Source organism: Quercus suber, unplaced genomic scaffold, assembly GCF_002906115.3.
Source record: "Quercus suber isolate HL8 unplaced genomic scaffold, Cork oak 2.0 scaffold_269, whole genome shotgun sequence".
In the NCBI taxonomy this organism is placed as follows: Eukaryota; Viridiplantae; Streptophyta; class Magnoliopsida; order Fagales; family Fagaceae; genus Quercus; species Quercus suber.
The window spans coordinates 221975-243141 of NW_027069725.1; the positions used below are offsets into that span (position 1 = coordinate 221975).

A 21167-nucleotide genomic window follows, 5' to 3' on the forward strand; every position below is an offset into this window, starting at 1 on the left:
CATCTAGCAAGACAATGGTTGTTCAATAGTCGGAAATATTATATAGAACTTATATTTCAGTAAGTAATATGACTCCAAAAGCCTTCTAGCTTATGCTGAAATGGATTTTTTTTTTCAGGGAATTCCAGTAGTTACCAATCTGTTTCTTGCGATCTTCACTTTATATTTAAGGAGCAGCCTTTCCACATGACATTAAAGCTGAATCCATTAGCTTAGGCCCCAGATATCAGTGGAACCATCACAAGCTGTAATGCCAAAAAATGCTAATGCTAATTGAGCCTAATACATGCTACACAAATTTCCTGCCTTAAGCGCGTAGAGAAGAGCATAATATGAAATGATGAAGATCAAAACCAACAAATCCAAATTCCCTTTTTAAGAATAGATACTATATTCTAAGCAAAACTCAAAAACAATCTAACTCACTCCATATGTTCTCTCCATTAACTAGACTTCTAAACAAAAATATGATCTCCCCTAAACAGCAAAAATGGCCGATAGTCTAGAACTGAGCTGATGCACACTAATAAGATTCCCAGAAGGAAAATCTTAAGATGGAAATAATAAAAGTGGTCAAACTCAGCACCACTAGATAAAACTAAATATGCATAGACAATAGGAAAACTAGGTGTTTGTTGCTCGTGTGTATATTTGCTGGCTTGAATGTGCAGAGACCATCCTGATCAAACCTCTTGCCATCAATTCTCTGATTGCTCTCCTTGCAAGTGATCCACTAATCTGTGAAATGAATACAAAGTCAAATAAGAGATTAAAAGGAACATAAAACTCCTATGGTAGAGTTGAAAATTAACATGAAATAATCATTAAAAGGAACTGCTTTTATTGTTGCTTGGGGAGTTGTATTAAGAGCATGTAGCTGCAAGTTCAAATTGCATAGGCCAATGTTCATCTGGAACGTACTACTTATCAACTTTGTAGACAAACGCTAGTAAAACTAGGTGATGATCCTATCAATAACATAGACCTAGAACATGGAAGTAGTAAGCAGAAATGTTCTAGACATCTATAGATGATGCTGAGACTATCAGCAAATTGGCATTATTAATCAAACTTTTATGCATGATTAATAGATTTCTGACTAGACATCTACCTCTAACAGGACATGTTGATGAACAAACATGAACAGCACTAGAAGAAAACACCAAAAAATATTGATTTAAAGAATCACAAGAAGCAAAAATATACGTTGAAATTGAAATCTAACCAAAATTATAAATGCACGTTAAAATTCACTACTGACCACAACTGGACAGTTTAAAGATTGATATTCTTAATAACCTCACCATCAACAACAACAAAGCCTAAGTCGCAAAACTTTGGGTTGGGTTATGGATCCTCAACAGCCTAACTAGAGTCTACCACTCTCTCAATCTACCCACTCCAAAATCATCATCTCTGTTACTTCCTTAATTAATATGTTCTTTTACAAAACTTCTACTAATGTTACTTTTGGCCTTTTATCTTTTTTTGTTCCCTTGACTTGAATCAAATCACTCTTTCTCAATGGTGCATTAAGGCACTCACCAACCATAAACTAAAACTGAAATAGGTTTGGCAACATCATGAAGTGAAATTGGCACTTACCTCTACTAACACCCCAGTGGCCTGGTAGTAAGTCCTCACAAGGCCGTTTGGGGTTCAAACTACTGTGGGTGGATGAGATGATTTTGGTGAGTGAGGAATCTTCTACTGATTTTTTTTGGGGGGGGGGGGGGGGGTAGGGGGAAACACATGCAAATGGTGGATGCAGAAAAAAAAATGCTAGGCAAAGTAAGGGGGCTTACCTAGTGATTGGAAACTTAGGATTCTTTAGGAACTTGTTGATTGTAGGGTGATGAGACATACAACGCCGCTGCTAGTTAGCCTCAAAATAAGATTAGTCGAGGACAGAGGATATCTAAATAGCACACTTGATGAATGATTCCTGCGCCGTGGTAGCGTGGAGAAGTTCCTACACTGTGGAGGTGTGGAAAGGGTCCTATATCGTGGAAGCATGGAANTGGTAAGGCACTCACCAAAAATTCAGTCACAGTGGGTTTGTAGAATGCATCAAATTAGGGTTTTGGATTCTACAACATTTAATTGTCAGGAATCCACTACATCAACGTGGATCTTTCAGATTGACATACTTGACAGCAGGTTTCTTTAATGTGGCATCTTCACTACAATAACCTATGAAAACAATCAGCCACCTCAAAAATATGTGGATCCATACATGACCATTCATGATTATTGCCCAACCCTTATAAATTTTTCCATTTTCAGATTGTCCACCTGCTCATAGAATGAGTAATCAAGTTTTAAATCAGTTCAAACTAATATTCCTTGAAATTTTAATTTTATCAAGTATAACACTAGCTACCTAAGTTTGATATTTCTTTTACTAAAAGCCCTGATGGTCACATCTGAACTAATCCCAAGTCCAGTAATTTTAACATCTTCACTAAATTTAATTTATTTCCCATAGTTTCTAAACATATATGATTTGAGATAAACATAATAACAAAAATACACGATTAGAAATTCCAGTTAAGAAAACCACCTAGACGAAATCAAGACAGATGCTTACTAAACTATCAACAAAATCAGAACACAAAATACTCAGTCAATACAAATTTTTTGAAAAAAGGTAAAATAAGTACCCTCATACGGTCGGAGAGAATGGAGGGTGTGATGAGTTTGTATTTGGGAGCCTCGGAGAGTAGCTTGTCATAGGTGCCCTGGTCGAACAATACCATGTTGTTCACCTTCTCCTTTTGCTTTCCCTTGCTCCACTTCTGTAATCCACCATTAAAAACCACAACTTTACAACATAATTCCACTTTATATCATCAAAACTTAAATACCCACGTCTCATTTCTACCAAATAGTCCTCGCAACATATCAAACTTGCACTGCACCCCCCACCCCCACAAAAAGAAAACCTTTAGCACGCGCACACACATAATTCCACTATATAAGTAAATATCATCATTCATCAAAAATTAAACACCCACTTCTCATTCTACCATGGAGGAGCCTTCTCTTTCTTTGGAGCCTGCAACCAATAACCCAACACTTATTAGTTGAAGTTTTCTGATAATGGTGAAAATCTACTGGGTAGGCCATGAATACAGTGGTGCATACCATTGGATCAGATCAGAGAGAGAGAGAGAGCAGAGGCGCTTATACAAGAAGACGAGGTAGTAGGGTTTACTGGACGAGATAAACCTGTGCAGCAACGATGCCGTTTGTTTGTACTCGTATATATTGCCGCCAAACCTTATAAACGACTTGTCGTAAATTAAAACGTTTTTTTTTTTTTTTTTTTTTTTTAAATCCTGTAGGCCCTCTCATGAACAGTGAGAAAGTGGGATCAATCTTTTAATCACCATTTATCTATTTATTTTTTAGAATCAATCTTAATCACCATTTTGATTCAGAAACAATCACCAAATCTTTGCCTAGTGATGATGTTTCCTTTGTCTCTTATGGTCATTTGATTGGTGAGGCTCTTATGATCATTATATTTTACTATTTTTTTTTTCTTTTACTCTTGGAGATAAAGGAATTGTAGGACAAAATTTAGTTACAAAATTGGTTGTAACATAAAACTACAACCTTACTTAATATCTTTTTATTGGAAGTGAATTTTGATAAATCCACCATTGGATTACATTTTTATTTTATATCCTCCATGTTTGCAAAATTTCTAGAAAAATAAAGATTAATAGTTATCTTATCAATAAATTGTTTAAATTGCAAGTTTTTGTAGTTTAAAATTATGCATAAAATATAAATTATAAATCATATAGTAAATAATATCCAATTAATACAAAATTTAACATGTGTATTAAGAACGCAAAGAACATACAATTTAACGGTTAGATTTTCAAAATATGTAATAATATTTATTTTATTAGGTAAGGTTGTAGCTTTAGGCTACAACAATTTTGTAGCTAAAGTTTATTCGGAATTGTATTGTTCGAAACTTTACTAGACATGCTAAATATGTTTTACCCTTCGTTTGAGAGTTCATAAGGGTATGAAATAAAATATAATAGAATGATCATAAGGGAATAGAAAAGAATAAAATGGAATGTATTTAGCCCTCATTTGGAAGGAGTGAATAGAATGAAATGGAAAGAATAGAATAATTTTAGAATATTCTTGAAATGGAAAGAATAGAATAATTTTAGAATATTCTTTTATTTCCTTGTTTGAGAGTTTTAATGGAAGGAATGAAAAGTTCATTCATTTATTTGGAAGTTTGGGAGAGAATGAAATGGGTAGGAGGAAACACTCATTCCTTTCTATTATCTTAAAATCTTAAATTTTCATTCCTCTCCAAATTGGGAGGAATGGAGGGAATAAAATTAGATTTAGTAAATTTTTTATTAAAACTCCCAAAATACCCCTATATATTTAATCTTTTATTTTTTAAATAGGGATCTAATAGTAATATTGTCATAAATTATTCCAATCCATTCCCTCTCTATTATTCACAAACAAGATTACTTATATTCCATTTATTTTCATTCATTTTTATACCTTTATTTAAAAACATTTAATTAATGTTACTTAATTCTATTTCATTCTATTTCATTATTTTTCATTCCTTTCCCTTGATTAAATATATTTCATTCCATTCCATTCTCTTATGATCATTCCTTTCCATTCTATTTAATTTCCTTAAGCAAGAGAAATGAATGGAAAAGAATAGAATGTAATTAAGTAACCATGATTGGATGTTTTAAAATAAAAGAATGTAAATGAATGGAAATGAATGGAATGTAAGTAATTTTGTTTAGGAATAATATAGAAGTAATATAATGGAATCATTTTATGTCATTATTACTATTAGCTATTTTAAAATGAACGGTTGAATATATATGGGTATTTTGAGAGTTTTAATAAAAATTATTAAATCTAATTCCATTTCCTCCCAATTTCAGGGGAATGAAAATTTGAGATTTAAAAAAATAAAAATAAATAAAGAGCAATGAGTGTTCCCTCCTACTTATTTCTTTCCCTCTTATTTAACCTCCCAAATAGGGGAATGCGCTTTTTATTCTCTCTATTAAAACTCCCAAACAAGGGAAGAGAAGAATATTATAAAATTATTCTTTTCATTCATTTCTATTCCATTCCATTCCCTCCTCTCAAACGAGTTAGTATTATAGTTTTAGCTGATTTGGTTGGGCATGTTTGGTAGACTATAATAGACATTATAATGTAATAGTTATTCCTATGGTTTAACTATTCTTTAGTTTGGTTATGTTTTCATTATAAGGAATATTTATTCCTTATAAATAGCTATTCTTTAAAATGAGAAATAACTATTCCTTTTTAAAATGGTTGTATTAGCTATTCCTTAATGGATGCAATAATTTCAAAATTTAATATATTTCCAAATAAACAAGCTTTCCATATACATCTAATAATTATAAAAATAAAAAATTATAAAAAATAACACATATCTCTCTTAAATTTAAAAAATAACAATTTTTAAGGAGATATAATTGTATAAGTAAGATATTTCCTAAAATAAATCTTAATTTTTATTTTAATGTTATAACTTACAACCAAACTTATGAATATGTTTAGTTATTACATTACAATACATTTTATTCTCTGTAATAAATATTACAATTCCTGTTGTAATCTCCATTTAGTGTATCAGACGTACCCTAAAAGTTACAGCTTTTTTCTTTAAATATCTTAATCACCATTTAAGCTTTAAAATTTAGCAATGTGACAATATCTCCTATGATCTATAAATAAGATAATTTGTCTCCCATTGTTAATGGCTTCATCATAGTAAAAGTAGACAAGCATTAGTGTGGTCATTCAATACAATTTTGGTAGAGTTGTTTCTGTTGTTGGGTATACACATGGAATGAGTGGTTATCATAATATAATTGAGCATGTATCCATTGGACTTAGATTTGATGGGTTAAAACGTGTCTTTATATGTTATATTAATCCTTCAAGTAAACTCCCCAAAGTCAAGGTGTTTATCTTCCCAATAGCTGCTTTATGTAAGAAGCTTAATGTCTTTTTGGGTGCGGTGGAAAATAAAGCTAAAGCCCTTGAAGAGGGTCTTTTGTTTGCAAGGGATGTAGGCATTAAAGACCTGATTATTGGCGAGAAGACTCCTAAATATTTTTTAACTCTATGTTTGAGATGACTCCTGTTCTCATACTTCTATAGTGGCAATAATACAGGGAATTAGGTTCTTTTGGATATATACCACTATCAGTTTCTTTAAGACATTCTCTCCTCTGTATGTGTGTGTGTGTTTGTATTAAAAATACTTAGTACTCTCATTAAAAAAAAAAAAAAAAACACAGAGAGCAACCAGCTTAGTTAAATACTTCAAATACTTAGAAATTTCTCGCATGGGTTGCCAAGGCAACAATTTTGTATATTTGCTAGTAAAACATGCTTTGAGCATTGATAATTATGTATCTTAGATAAAAGAGGACCTGGCTTTTTTAAAACATCGTTCTATCTAATTGATATAAAGTCTTCATTTCATTGAATATAGTTTAGTCGAAAACACCATTTTGGTCCCTACATTTTGAAGTCACGGTCAATTTGATTCCTACATTTTAGTAACAGTTAATTTGGTCCTTGTTATTTTGAACTTGTAGTCAATTTAGTCTCCATCATTAACTCATTAATAGAAAATGCTTATGTGGCACACGACATGCATAGTTGGCACACTTAACGACTACATGGCTACTAAAATAATAATAAAAAATTTATTTACTATTTAAAAATGCAATGTCAGCATTAAAAAAAAAAAAAACATGTCAAGCCAAAAAAGAAAAAGAAAAATGAGTCCCCGTTTGTTCTTGCTCTTTCTTGGCAGCCAAACACAACAACCTAGAAAGACAAAAATCAACCCAGAAAATTCATAATAACCAAATCCACGTCAACAAAGGCATTAGCGGAAGTAATCTTTTTCCTCTTGAGAAACTTCTCTCGAGAGAATGGTGGCGGTGGTTGCTATTTGCTGGGGTTGAATCCAATGGCTCAAAAACTCTACAGTTTGGTTGGGCCACGTTGTGTATCTGCTTGGGTTGAATCCAAGAAAGCCAAGGAGCATAAGGATCAAACCTTATGCTTTTAGAAGACCACCTTCTCACCCTCCTTACGAACGCCAAGTTCATTTTCTTGAAACAAAATTTGGTTATTGTGAATTTTCTGGATTGAGTTCGATTTTTGTGTTTTTGGGTTTCTTTGTTTGGTTGCCAAGAAAGACTAAGGAATTTTATAAAATAATCCATTCAAGAAATTTTTTTTTTTCAGCTTTGGATTTTTTGTTCAATGCTGGCATGGAATTTTTCAAATGATGAATAATTTTATTACAATTATTTTCAGTAGCCACGTAGGCATTAAGTTTGCCTATTGTGCATGCCGTGTGCCATGTAAGCATTTTCTGTTAATGAGTTAACGATAAGGACCAAATTGACTGTAAGTTCAAAATAACATGGACCAAATTGACTGCAAGTTCAAAATAACAGAGACCAAATTAACTGCTATTAAAATATAGGGACCAAATTGACCATGATTCCAAAATATAAGGACCAAAATGGTGTTTTCGCCTATAGTTTATTGAATTCCCTTAAAAAAAGACTACCATCAATTTTAAAATTTATTATGGAACATATATATGTGTTTGTGTTTCATGTCCATGTAGGATTACATCTCCTTAAAGAGAATTTTATGTGGCCCACATTTAAGTGTAGATGAAACTCATGTCTTAAGTTTCTTATTTCATGTCTTAAGTTTTCTACTTGTGAAAGTTACCTGTTAAGTGTAACATCCTTTAGTAACTCTCAATTGGTATAACCTCTTTGGTTAATAAAACACCATGAAGTTACAATTTTTAAGCTCCTTGATGGAAGGAGAGTTATGAAAATCTTCATCTAAAAGGGGCCCTAGTCTAGCCAATATATATAGCCTATGTTTCCATCAAAAGGATACATGCGAGGTAAAGGCCATAAACTAGAAGACCTTTTTATGTATACTATCATCATATAGTGAGTCTTCTTTTCTCCAAAGACTTAAACAACTATGACTGGAGGTATGTTTATTTCATTTTATCTTACAGTCTGATCCTATTCTCTTTTTTTTGGTTGATTAATGTCCCATCATATTATCATTTACATATAAAATAACCCAACATATTGATAAACCCTTGAATTCAAAAGGGTAGTTTTTTTTTTTTTTCCCCAAAAAAAAAAAAATATCCTAAAATGAGCTTGAGTTTCATGGTCATGTCACTTGCCCCAATAGAGTTATCCTTCGGCACAAGCAACACCTTGTAAACTAAAAAAATAAAAAATAAAAAATAAATAAATCATTGCAACCAATTCTCTCTAATTGAATCGCATTTCACCAAACATTGGAAAAAAATTTTTAGAAGCATTTTCAAGTACACAATTAAAAACAAAAATTTAAACTAATTTTCTCTAAAAAATTTTCGGTTGATTATTATTATTATTATTGACATAGAACATGTAATGCCGAAACAAATTGACATCAAATTTTAGAGAGGAAAAGTTATTTTAACTTCAATTAACTTAGAGTTTTAGTTTGGTCCATGATTAATTTGATAAGTACCTCACAATTGGGGGTCATAAACAACTACGTGACACCTAACAACTATGGGACACTTGCCACAATGACAAGTGCATGCCAACTTTGCAATGTGAAAATCTAATTTTACCCAAATGAAATTGCAACTTCAAGATGCGATTTTAATAAATGATGAATAGTTTAAAATCCAAAAGTGAAATCTCACTTTCAAAGGTCTTAGTAAATGGTATTTAACTAAAATCTTATATTGAAGATGAGATTTCACTATCTTCAGCAAAAGAAAAACAGAAAAAGAAAAAGAGAGAATTAACACTCATCTTCACCAAATGCGATTTATTACACATTTGTATTGTTCAAGAAAATAGAATACATTAGACAACGATACATTTTATAACAAGATGAAAATACTATTTTGATCCCTACATTTAAGCGCATGCAAAAGACAATGCATTTTCAAGATTGACTGCGTTCAACAATGGTCTTTTTGTGAACAATCATAGTAGCAGTGGCATGCACAATTGAGTAGTCCATGACAACCTTCTGAAAATGCATCCTCCCACTTTGCATTGCTCAATACATCCATCATTTGAAGTATAGGAACACCACCAGAACCATGTTTTGCTCTTGCAATAGAGAAGGGTATATGGCTCTGGAAGCTCTGAAGTTAACATCTCTGCATCATGTAAAGAAATCATAACAAATTAATAAGACCAATGTACAATAATGGCCTTTATATGTGTGTAGCCAAATGAGAAAAAGTTTGAAAACTTACAGATTCAGCCATGGGAATGTGATTCTCTAGTCGATATGTCAACGATGGAGGCCCCATCAACCTCGTTGCCTCACTCTAGCAGGGTGAGGTGGAATGCATCAAAGGAAAGGATGTAGATGGCCTTCTTGGACTTGGGTGCTATTGGAGGAGATGAAGAGAGTTGGAGAGAAAATGAGAGAATGAGAGACTCAGAAAGTGAGAAGAAAAGAGAGGAGAAAGAGGTTTTTGTATAGAGGAAAAAAAAAGGAGTTATGGAGAATATGAAGAGATGAGGAAGATGAAGAGAGTGAAGAAGAAAAAGCAATTGTTGGTAACCATTAGAGAAAAAAAATGAAAAGGCAGGAACACACCTGATGGCTAAACTATGTGTAATTTAGGCCTCACCATTAAACTACATGTAGTTTAGTCATGAACAATATATACATACACACACACACACACACACACACACACACACACACACTCATATATATATATAAAGAAAAAAAAAAAAGAAGGAAAACAATCTCAAGATTGCCCCAATTAGGCATAAAATCATCAAAGGATTCCCCAGTGAGCTGTCAAGGAAGCAGAAGACTCTTCCCCTAATAAAGCATGTACATCCTAAAGCTATTTCCAAGCAGATTACACAAAATCAAGAACATTATCCCTAGTAAGGAGGCAAAAGATTCTTCCCCAATAGACTAAGTACACCAAGAACACTATCCTTATGAAGGAAGCATAAGACTTTTCCCCAATGGTTCAAGCATATCTAGAACACCATCCCCATGGAGGAGGCAAAAGATTCTTCCCCGATGGACCCAAGCACATTTAAACTATCCCCAGTGAGGAAGCAGAAGATTCTTCCCTAATGAGTCCAATACAACTAAAAATCCTTCGCAAGGAAACAGAAGATTCTTCCTAATGCACACCTACTCCTCAGTGAATTTTCACCATCCTTAGTGGATCCAACAATCAAGACTACTTGTGCACATATCCTACGGGAATTGAACATGCTGGCACGGTAGAAAAAGGTAGAGATAGAGATAGAGATAGAGAAAGAGACCAAGGTCAACCCAAGGCAAGAGCCTCGCCAGAAAAGTTAGAGAAAGAAGTGAAGAAGACGAGAGGAAAAATTCACCCAGAGAAGTTTGAAGCAAGAGCCCCGAATGGACATCGCAGAGACTATATCCTTTTGTTGTTTGTTCAGATAGCTCGAAGAGCGCCCTTGTTTGTTTTTCTTTTTTCTTTTTTAAGTGACTCTAGGATAGTGAGTCATTCACCATTTGCTTGCAAGTGGCAAAAAAAGTTCTAGGATAGTGAACCTATCGTTGCTTGTTTCCTAAGTAACAAAGTGGAACTTAGGACATACAAATCCCATGCAGCTCTTCAGAGTTGCACCCCACCCCATGTATACGTGATGTGTATTGTATGCGTGGGTTGGGCTAGAGCCATACGTCAAAACAAAATGTTTTGTCTCTTATTTTCTTGATTTCGTTAGCGAAGTTGACAAATCAAAAGAGGGGCATTTGTAGACATTGCATTTTGTACCCCTTACAACTCGGGCTCCTGTTCTCCAATGATGCTCAAACTCTAAGACCCAAGGTCAGCTTAGAGTCCAATCAAATATTAAATTGACTTGAGGAGTGTTGAAATGGAAAACAAAACCTTTTAAATGAGAAAAAATATCTAGTTTTAGAAATAAAATGACCAAAGTGGCCTTCGACCTATGTACGTGGGCAGCAACCTGCGTACATGGGCCAAAGAATGTATATGCAGGCACAGTCCTTCATACGCAGCTAAGGTTTCAAAAGCATGAAAAAGACAAATTTTCTGCAATAATGGCTGAGGTTTGGAATGAATTCCACATCGTTTGGAATTCGTTCCAAACCCCTTTTTTCCATTATATAAAGCCTTATATGGTACATTTTCAAAACACATAGAAATTCCATGGGAAAAACCTAAGATTCACTAGAAAATAATGAATCAAAATGAAGTTTGTCATAAAACACCCTCAAGTCAATTTTATTTGATTGAGAACTTTTCTGGGCCCATTCCTTTGAGTTTAAGATTACTAATCACGTATTTTATTGACTATGATAGATTTGACTGAGGGGAACAATCAGAATCAAAGCTTGGGAACTCCTTTTGAGGTATCAAGCTTTAACTCTTTCTTTTTATTTTCTACTATTCTTCTTATGTTTTAATCTTGTTTTTTGCTTGGTTTATATTTATGCATGTTTGCCTAGGTTAGTTTTATATTTCTTTTATGTTCTAAGCATGTTTGGTTGTTAGAATTAGGGTTTTTATTTGTGCTCTATTTTCTATTTTGTATTTTTGGGTTAGGGTTGTTGAACAAGTCCCATGCACGCATGCATGTCATGAGCATGCTTATGCAAGTTAAATCTTGCGTACGTAGGCACTTGCTCAAAAATCCTAATTCAAATTCCTTATTTTGTTTGGTTTGCTTGTTTGCCTCATCTTAACCCTTTTTCCTTATGTTTATATGTATCTGAGTCTTTGTCTTGTGGGCTTGTTTGTCTCTAACATGCTTAGACTAGGGTTTTATGTTCATGTCTTGTTTAAATACCATGTCATGCATTCACATACCCATTCATGATGTCATAGGTGTTGAGATGTCGCAAGGAAAGTAAAGTAAGTCATGCATTCACATGAACATGCATGTTGATTGTTTTAATCCTCCTTTGATATATGTGTATGAAGTTGATGTCTTATTTTGATGTATGATATGATTTGCTTGCTACCATATTGATGTTTATGCTTGCTACCATATTTTGAATTGCTGCCTGGTTTAGATGTATGGTAGGGTGTTCATACGTTAGATGAATGCTAGGTTTTGTATATTTGTGCAGTTTGGTTCTCTCTTGCTTTATGGATAGATATATTGTTTTAGGATGAAAGATGTCATGTTGTATGCTTGTGTGTGCGTGCGTTAGGATAAAAAGTGTTGAAATTATTTTTAATAGGATTAAGATGTAAAACACAATGATGGGAGGCCAACCTTAGGGTTGGGCAATCTTGGGTGTCTAATACCTCCCCAAGACCATACCTAAATTTCGGACGCATACTCTAGTAATAAGATCAAAGTTCCTTTCTCGAAAGGATGCTATATATATGGTTCCTAGACCATTGCAAAAACTAGGTGGCGACACCCCTCTTGTCCCTACAACTAATTTAATGAGAATTTTTCATCCCGCCGTATGAAAACAAAATTTCTTTCCAAACTTAGATTTATTTTTTATGTTTTCCAGATTATCCTCCACTTGATCCCCCGAAAGGTTCAGTTTCTTTGATTTCTCAATGAGAAAAGAAGTCCTTAGTATTGATTGCTTGAACTTTAGAAATGATTCCCCTATTTTCTTCTAAATCTCATTCCTTTTGTTTTTGCTGAAGAACATGGCGGTTTTGTCCTTATTTATCTTTTGGCCCAATGCTTCTTCATACTCCTGTAGAATTTTGTTGGTTCCATTGTTGCTTAACTAACTATCATTTGCGAAAAAGCAAAAATTGTATGATGCTTAGGCTTATGAAAACTCACTGGATGCTCTTGTCCATTTTTGTCGTCCATGGATACTTTTCTCAATTATTGTCCTCCTTGTGATAAGAGGAGAGTAGTAGGGTAGTAATCGACTTGAACTTAAGCGTAGTTTTGACATCTTGGTCTTGAATTGAGTCGAACTAAAGTATTGATGTTTTCAAACAAGAATTTAGTCCTTATAAAAGAAATGGGCAATTTAGTTTCATATGGGCATTGGAACAAACGCACGCATAAATTGGAACTGAATGAACCCCTAAAACATCATTGTAGGCTTTAATAAATATCAAATTGTTGAATACGTTAACCTCCACGTACCTTAGGATCTAATTCTACATGATATCTTCTAGAGATTTGTATCCAAAATCGGGACAAGAACCGTTTCAAAATTGGGGACAAGAACTGTTTCAAAATTGGGGAAGATGAGCCGCTTGAATTGGAAGTACTTGAGTTGTGGTTGAGATTATCGGTGAGATGGCCAACCTTTAGCAAACTCCAAAATGAAGTAGATATGAAAATCTTGTGACGATAAAAAGGCAGTTCATCTTGTGCTTGACAATCAAATGATGGCGAAAGGGGGAGTAACGGATAAGGAGCGATTGAGATGGAGGGAGGAGAAGAGAGCAAGCAATGCGAAAGAACTCTAGGATCCGGTTGCATAAAAAAGAGAACCTAATTAGCCAGTAACAGGTTTTCATCTAGAATATTAATGGACGGTCCAAATTAAAGCAAGTGGTGTTTAAAATTATAAAAATCGAATCATTTAAAGAATTGAGGAAGAGAGACATTTAAGGTTTTTGAGATTGAATCGTGAAAACATTATAATTAATACAAAAAAGGAACAATTTTGTAAAAATTGAGAAATCTTGGATTTAAAAATATAAAGAAATTACTTTTTTAAGAAGAAAATATAAAGAAATTAAAATGTACATTAAATGTAATTTTGATATATATATATATATATATATTTAAAAGAAAAAAAAGATCTACTTAAATTTATTTTTCCTTATTTGTTTAGTTTTTAGCTTTTGCATATAACATTTTAAAATCTCATTTGTTCTCACTTTTTCAATGTATAAATATAATTTAGTACACTTTTAATAAAATGGTTCCATTAACAGGTGTCCTTTAGGCATTTGCTAATGGATCATTTAAAAAAAAAAAAAATCTAATATTACTTTTATAAAAAAAATAATATAAATACAACCATTAACAGGTGTCCTTTAGGCATTTGCTAATGGATCATTTAAAAAAAAAAAAAATCTAATATTACTTTTATAAAAAAAATAATATAAATACATTTTTATTTTTCTACAAAAAGATTTTAAAAATACTATATAAAGCATTGTCCTTGTCCCAAAGGCATATTAGATTTTGCAAAGGGGCAAGAAAAACCCTAAACCCTAAGATCTACAGAAATGTTAGATTATTTTTGGACGAAACTAAGATACCCAAACCTGACAACTCATAGTAACTTCAACAATGTTCCTAGCGTTTGCACTAATTTACCAGCTCCGGTTGATTTTGAAGAAAGATTCGTAAGTTCTTATCTTAATCTTTACCTGATTCTTTCTTCTTGATTCCAAGTTTTGTTTGTATGCCTTTCTTTCTCAATCTTCAGCTTTCCAAAATAAAATTGGTGAAACTTTATATTTATTTTTTTTAAAAATAGAGTTTTCAAAGTTTTTTGAATCGACTCCCAAGTTTAGATCTACGGGAACGTGGGATTGACAGAAATGTTGTCAACTTCAGCAACATTGGTGGATATGTTTTCTTGTCTATAGGGAAAATATTAGTTCACTATTTTCGAACAGGAAAATTCACTGGTGATTTGACTGGCCAAATACAAATCCAAAACGACCTGACTGTTTCATTTACTTCTCCTATTATAGAAGAAAAGGACTACATTTCTTTTAAGTATGGTATTGAGACTGATGTTTTGCACTTTCGGCACATGGGAGCCCAGGTTATTTTGACCAAGTGAAGTCAAAATAACTTGGGCTCCCATGTGCCAAAATACATCACAACATAATATATTAACACACTTCAAATATATACGTGCTTTGAAAATCACCATAACATAAGTATATAGGATGTACATGCTTCAAATATATACATGTGGACCATATCTTAAGTATATTTGATGTACATACTTCAAATATATTCATGTGCTTTGAAAAGCACCATATCACAAGTATATATGATGTGCAGAAATAACCTCAAAATGTTGATTTCTAATAATAGGCACATAATGGAGTAACAAAAATGAGGTAATGTCTTGGTCACTTCATTTAGTTATATCAAAAGACAAAGTGATACATTATATAGGAATAATGTATCTATTAGGTTCCCATAAAAAAAAAAAAAGTATCTATTTGGCTTTTGTATGTACCTATTTTTTTAACACAGTTCCCAAAGATATGTCTTGCATTATATAGAACTTTTTAAACTTCAATGTCATGGATTTTCTTGAGGCAGATCATGAATGGCAATGATGTTGAACTTATAGTGTGGTTCTGCAGGGATGTCCAACTTTACTGCTCTCACTTGGATGAGAAAGTTCTTATCAGAGGAGAGCTTGACAAAGCTTTCAATATTTTTGATTTCATCTTATAACCAAAAAATTACACTAAATTAAACTAAAATAAGGATCTGATCAAACTTAAATTGACAAGGTGAGGGAAGTGAAGCATCATAATATCACTTTGTAATATCAGCTTTGAGCCTCTTTTCTCATGCAATATTGATTTATTATATTATAGGCTTAAGCTAGATTTCCAAATAAATGATAAGAGCATAAAGAACTTGAAATAACAATAGACCTAATCATGAAAACACCAAGAATTTACATGATTCTAGAGTAGACTACATCCACAAGTTGGAAAGGTGAATTCACTAAACCATATTTAGGATAATACAAAGATAGTGTAGAGACACTCTCACAAAGTCTAAAATCTCAATGCACCCAAATACCCATTTCACACAAATTCAAAGATTAGGAACTACACCTAATACAAGTACAGCACAACACCCTCAAAGAGATTTCTCTCTATCTCAAACCAAAGAAACAAAGCCACACATTATATCAAGTTGTAGTGCTACACAAAAAACAAGCGACAATCATCTAAACACAAGACAAAGCCAAACTACCCAAATTAAATAACAAATAGCCACACCACTAAGAGAGCTTCTCACAAACTAATTTGCAGCACAAAACAACGTGACACTCACAAAAGACCAAAGCAACGCTGCATAATGAAGAGAGAAAAGAAACTCTTACCAAAGAATACCAAAACCAAGCCATAAATACAAATTGCCAAAGAGACCTGAGTTCATCTTCTAATTTTGTCTTCTCAAACTAATTCTTATGTGGTATTGTGACTATTGTCTATGTATAAGATTTAAAACCTATTTTTTGGTGGATAAGAAATGTATTTTCTTAATAGACAAAGAATATTTTCTTGATGAAGAAAAAATACTTTTTCTTAGTGGATAAATGATAGAATTTCATTTCCCATCAAATAAGGATTTGATTATTAGAGCAACTACAAAGTAACTTTGTTCAGGTTGTTACCCTTACAATCTTGATTTGAGTTTCTAGATTAGTTTTCAACAAATAAGTAAATAACTTTCATCAAAAAGCTACATCCAAATAGAGTCTTAGAATAAAAACTGCATTTGATTCTAAGTAAAAATTGGGGTGATTGGACTCCTAGACTTGACTTTAAAAAAAAAAAAATTTATAGAGTTTTAACTTTCAAACCTATAGCATCCACTTTTGATAATTTTGCTCTTTATCAATAGATTAAGACACCAATTGGTTTTTAGTGTAGACAATAATTAAATCATAAATCTATTATTTGACCATCAGAGAAGTGGAGCCCACTACTCCTAGACTTAACCCCGCAGAGAAACATAAGTAAATGTGGTTTTGTTATTAAGAATATTGTTGTTTTGATTACTTGCAACATGAACAAGCATTGTGTTAAAAATGTCACTGTTTAGAATATAAATAATTAAGGCCCTTTAGTAGTTCTTACATATAGACCGAAGGTTACACTGCAAAAAAACGTGGTGTGGTGGACTTAGCCTAAAAGAGTGTTTTATTTTTGGGAGCACATTATTATTTTTTAGATGAACCTTTGGGGAGCCCATTTTGTTATGTTAGGGCCTTATACAATTCCATCGTTTTTATCCGACTCCAACTCTAACTCTCCATCTTTATATGTACATAGTAATTTTCATCCACCAATCACAACTCGCCGCATAATACGAATTACTGGCCATGCTAGGCCTTTTGATTATAATTATTGTTTTATATTTGTAGACACATAGATATCGTTAGAATGAGACCCCTATGTTTTTTTTTTTGGGTGGGTTGGGAATAAATGGATAAGGGAGTTTTCTTTATTATGTTTCTCAGTCAAGAATCATGATTGTGTTTATGGGCTTTTGATAAAAATTGAATTTTTAACATTCTTTAGTGATAAAAAGCTTAATGGGTATTGTAAATACTCTTCCAGTATAGTGTTTGTGTATCTTCACTACGCGAGGTGGCCCTCTGAGTTTGACAGATTTTGGAATCGATTTATGTGTGCTGCTGGGGACTTGAGGGTTACATATGTCTATCTCTATGTGCTTGTAGTGGGCATAGTTTTGATAACAAAGGGAAAAAGAGCAAAAATTACAAATTTGTCGGTATAAAAGTACAAATTTGTACATAGGTTTTGGAAGTATTACAACTCAAAAAGAATTATAGTATTTGGTACTGAGTTTCAGATTATTAGGACTAGGAACCAAAGTTAATTCTTCTGGTGTCCAAGTGGTTCATAAGCTTCTAATACATTTTTTTTTTTTGAAATGATTGAATGATGATGAATTGGATGTGATCTGAATGCTATTGAACTGTGATCTCATTAATCTGGAGATATATTGCTGCTGTGGGGTTGGATTGCTAATAGGCAAGCTGCACTTCCACATTGCAGCCAATCTTGTGTTTCATGAGAGGACGAAACACAAAGAAATTGATTGACATGTTGTGCGAGATAAGGTCATTGCAAAAGTAATTAGATTGCTCCACATTAAGACCAAGTCAAAGATAGGAGATATGTTAACCAAGATAAGCCTAGTTAAGATTCATTCCCTTGCTAATCTTGAGGGGGAGTAGATAACAAGTTTAAAAGAAAGCTTAATCCTGGTCTAGAAGAGAGAAAAGAAGAAGAAAGAAAGCAAGTCAAGCTAGCTTGAATTTTCTTGTAAAATAACAATAATTTACTTGTATAAATCAAAGCTAAAGGTCGTTTAGTATTAGAGAGTTAGTTGAATTATATATACTTGCCATGTACACATTGTTCAATATGGCAATATATATACAATTTTCATATAGGGCCTCTGACCAGTTGAGATGTTGTTCAGGACTAGGATGTGTGGTGGTAGAAGTATAGATTATTTGATGAGGTTGATAACAAAAATGACAACCTTGAATAGTCACTTTTTTGAAACTATATCGATGACTTAATAACAACCCCAAAGGAGCAGCATAATCAGTTGTTATTATTATTAATGTAATTGTCAGGCTTAATTACATATTTTCAATAATAATTAAAAAAAACACTGATTAAAAGAAAAATGACAAAATAACCTTAATAAAATAGTTAAGCCCTTTATTGAAATTTACACTCTAAGCAGCCATTTTTAAAATAGTTTATCCAAGCGCTTAATGTAGCTTTAAAAATAAAAAGGGCATATTTTTATATTTTTACCAAACGCTTTATCTATAGTTTTTAAAATAATATTTTCAAAATACATATTTTAAAAACGCCCATTTTTAAAATACACCTTTGTATACAACCTATCCAAACGGGCTTAAATATCATTTTGTAATTAAGGCCCTTTCGTGTAGACCGAAGGTTACACTGCAAAACGACGTGGTGTGGGCTTATAAGTCCACTACAATGGAGGAGCCTAAAAGAGTGTTTTTTTTTTTTTTTTTTTTTTTTTTGGAGCCCATTATATCTTTTTTTCCGACTCTGACTCTACATCTCTATATATGTATATATTCAAACGAAGGCTAACACCTAAATCTCCAAAATCCCAAACCATATTTTGTGAATAAAAGCAATGGAGGCTGTTGATTATGAATATGAGATCGGTGTATGTGGGCATCAGTGGGTAGCGTCTGAACTGGAAGAGTCAAATGATCATCATCAAGTAGAACAGTGGTTCGCCTTTCATATTCCATACTCATCATCTTCTTGTTCTTCTCCGGTAATCAAAGTACGCCCTTCTTTGCCCGATCCGTTTTCGTCAGTGAAGTTGTTTGGGGTTCGCAACACTCATGCGTACGGAGGAGGGTCCCGTCTGTACACTATAGGCGGCATAGATCCCACCTCCGATTCCAAAATAGTCGATCCCTTAGATTACAATATTTATAAACTCTGGACCCTAAAGCTTGATAGCGATAGCGATGGTGGTTGGAAGCCTCTTACGCATCACTTCGGAGTACAAACTGGGTATCCTTTCTCAATTTATAGAACTCCTGTAGGTGTTGGTAATACTCTCTATTGGGGTTCTGTTTACTTCCATAGAGGAGGCTATGATGATATACGTGTACATGCTCATGCTTACGATTTAGATAGGGATAAGTGGCTCTTCGGCTCTTTGAACATTTTTCGCAGTGGCGTCAAGAGCCCAATTCTTCTGGAGGATGAACTTCTGGTAGATAAAGCCCATACACCACCTTTGCTCCATTTAGCTGATCAGAAATTCTGCATTTTCCTCCACTCTACCAACCGCAAATACGCTTTCCACCACAATAATAAGGAAGGCGTTAAGCATGATTATCTCAATTGTCTCATACTTGAAATTTCTCCACCAATATTCGACAAGGACAATAGTACGGACCTCGACCATTCCTCGATATTATGTATTTCCGTTGTGTCCATCCATAACTATAAGTTTCCCTTCCATGACCAACTAATCTTCCACGATAGCTTGTTGCTGTAAGTTTTCTACTCTCTCTCTATTTCGCTTTCCTTTTCCATGCTTGCATAAATTTATCTTATCTGCTGTCTAGGCTAGCATTAACAACAAACAAAACACCTGGTATTTATTTTGATATCTTCACTAACAACAATTGATCTTTCAAAGCCTATATATCATGCGCCACCTCTAATTGGAACCATTATCAATTCCACCCCCTACCCCGCTTTAATCTTGCTCTAAACATGCATTAATACTCCTTCTATCTGATTTTCACCTTTGAATAACATTACTGTTACTCATTTCTGCGAGAGCAGGGATCAAACAAAAGTTGTCAAATGAAGCAAGCGTAACCATCAAAGATAATTATTGTAGTAGGTCGCTTCCTTGAAGGTTATTCATCAACAAACAGGTCTACTCTGTTCCATGTTTTTATGCATGCACTTTGCAGATTTTGTACTCTCAAATATTCCTAGAGGAACGTTATTTATTTATTTGAAGATTGGTGGAGAGTGTTTGAACTTGTGAATAGTTTTTGTTATAGTACACTGGTGGCACTAGCTATGTCTCAATCCTTTATTTCCAAGAAGCATATCTTAAAGAGAAACTGCTCCTTAGCCTAGCTAACTGGGCACGTGTAATTTGATCATTTGTCGGCACATTATGCAGATTAGTTTAGCACAGTAGTTAGAGGATTCTGCCCTGCTCATGATGTATAAATACAACAAATTGTATTATTTCACTTAAGCTTAATGAAATCAGTCAGGTGACTATTAATTGCTGAGGGCAACAATAAATTAACATAACATAACTTAGACAAACAAAAGACGAGTCTTGTAATAGCTAATAGGCCGTACAAAATGGGCAATGGACTAATAGGCATTCTCTGCTCTAGTTTTGACTTTTCATGAACCTACACATTTTCCGTGTTTAATGTGGTTATTTATTTGATAAAATAAATTGTTTGATGTTGTTTTCTTGTTTGAAATTTTAATTTCAGTTTCCATGTTTCTGGTGCAAATTGTGGTTAATCCATTATATTTATTTTTTGTCAGATTAAAATTAATCTTTTTTCATCTTGTCTTTCATCCCTAAACCCTGCAAAACGTTCCACTTTACGTCAATGTCTTAAAATCAAGACTACACTAAACTCTGAGCTAATGAAATATAAATAAGATAACACGAGATATTAGTTTGAAATGTGTGTCCTTGCTTGGGATGTGGGTGTCTATATATATATATCTCTTCAAAAATTATTTAATTATTTGC

At 33.3% G+C, this 21167-nt stretch overlaps 1 protein-coding gene across 1 annotated transcript; it reads right to left on the reverse strand.

Annotated features, from left to right (window-relative positions):
- Positions 1-349: 349 nt before the first annotated feature.
- On the reverse strand, positions 350-2823 carry LOC112024626 (small ribosomal subunit protein eS25y). The gene is made up of 2 exons (XM_065781502.1): positions 2664-2823; positions 350-738 (listed from the first exon to the last, which is right to left on the reverse strand). Exons 1-2 carry the CDS (start codon positions 2757-2759, stop codon positions 625-627), a joined length of 210 nt encoding a protein of 69 aa, XP_065637574.1. The 5' UTR covers positions 2760-2823; the 3' UTR covers positions 350-624.
- Positions 2824-21167: the final 18344 nt, after the last annotated feature.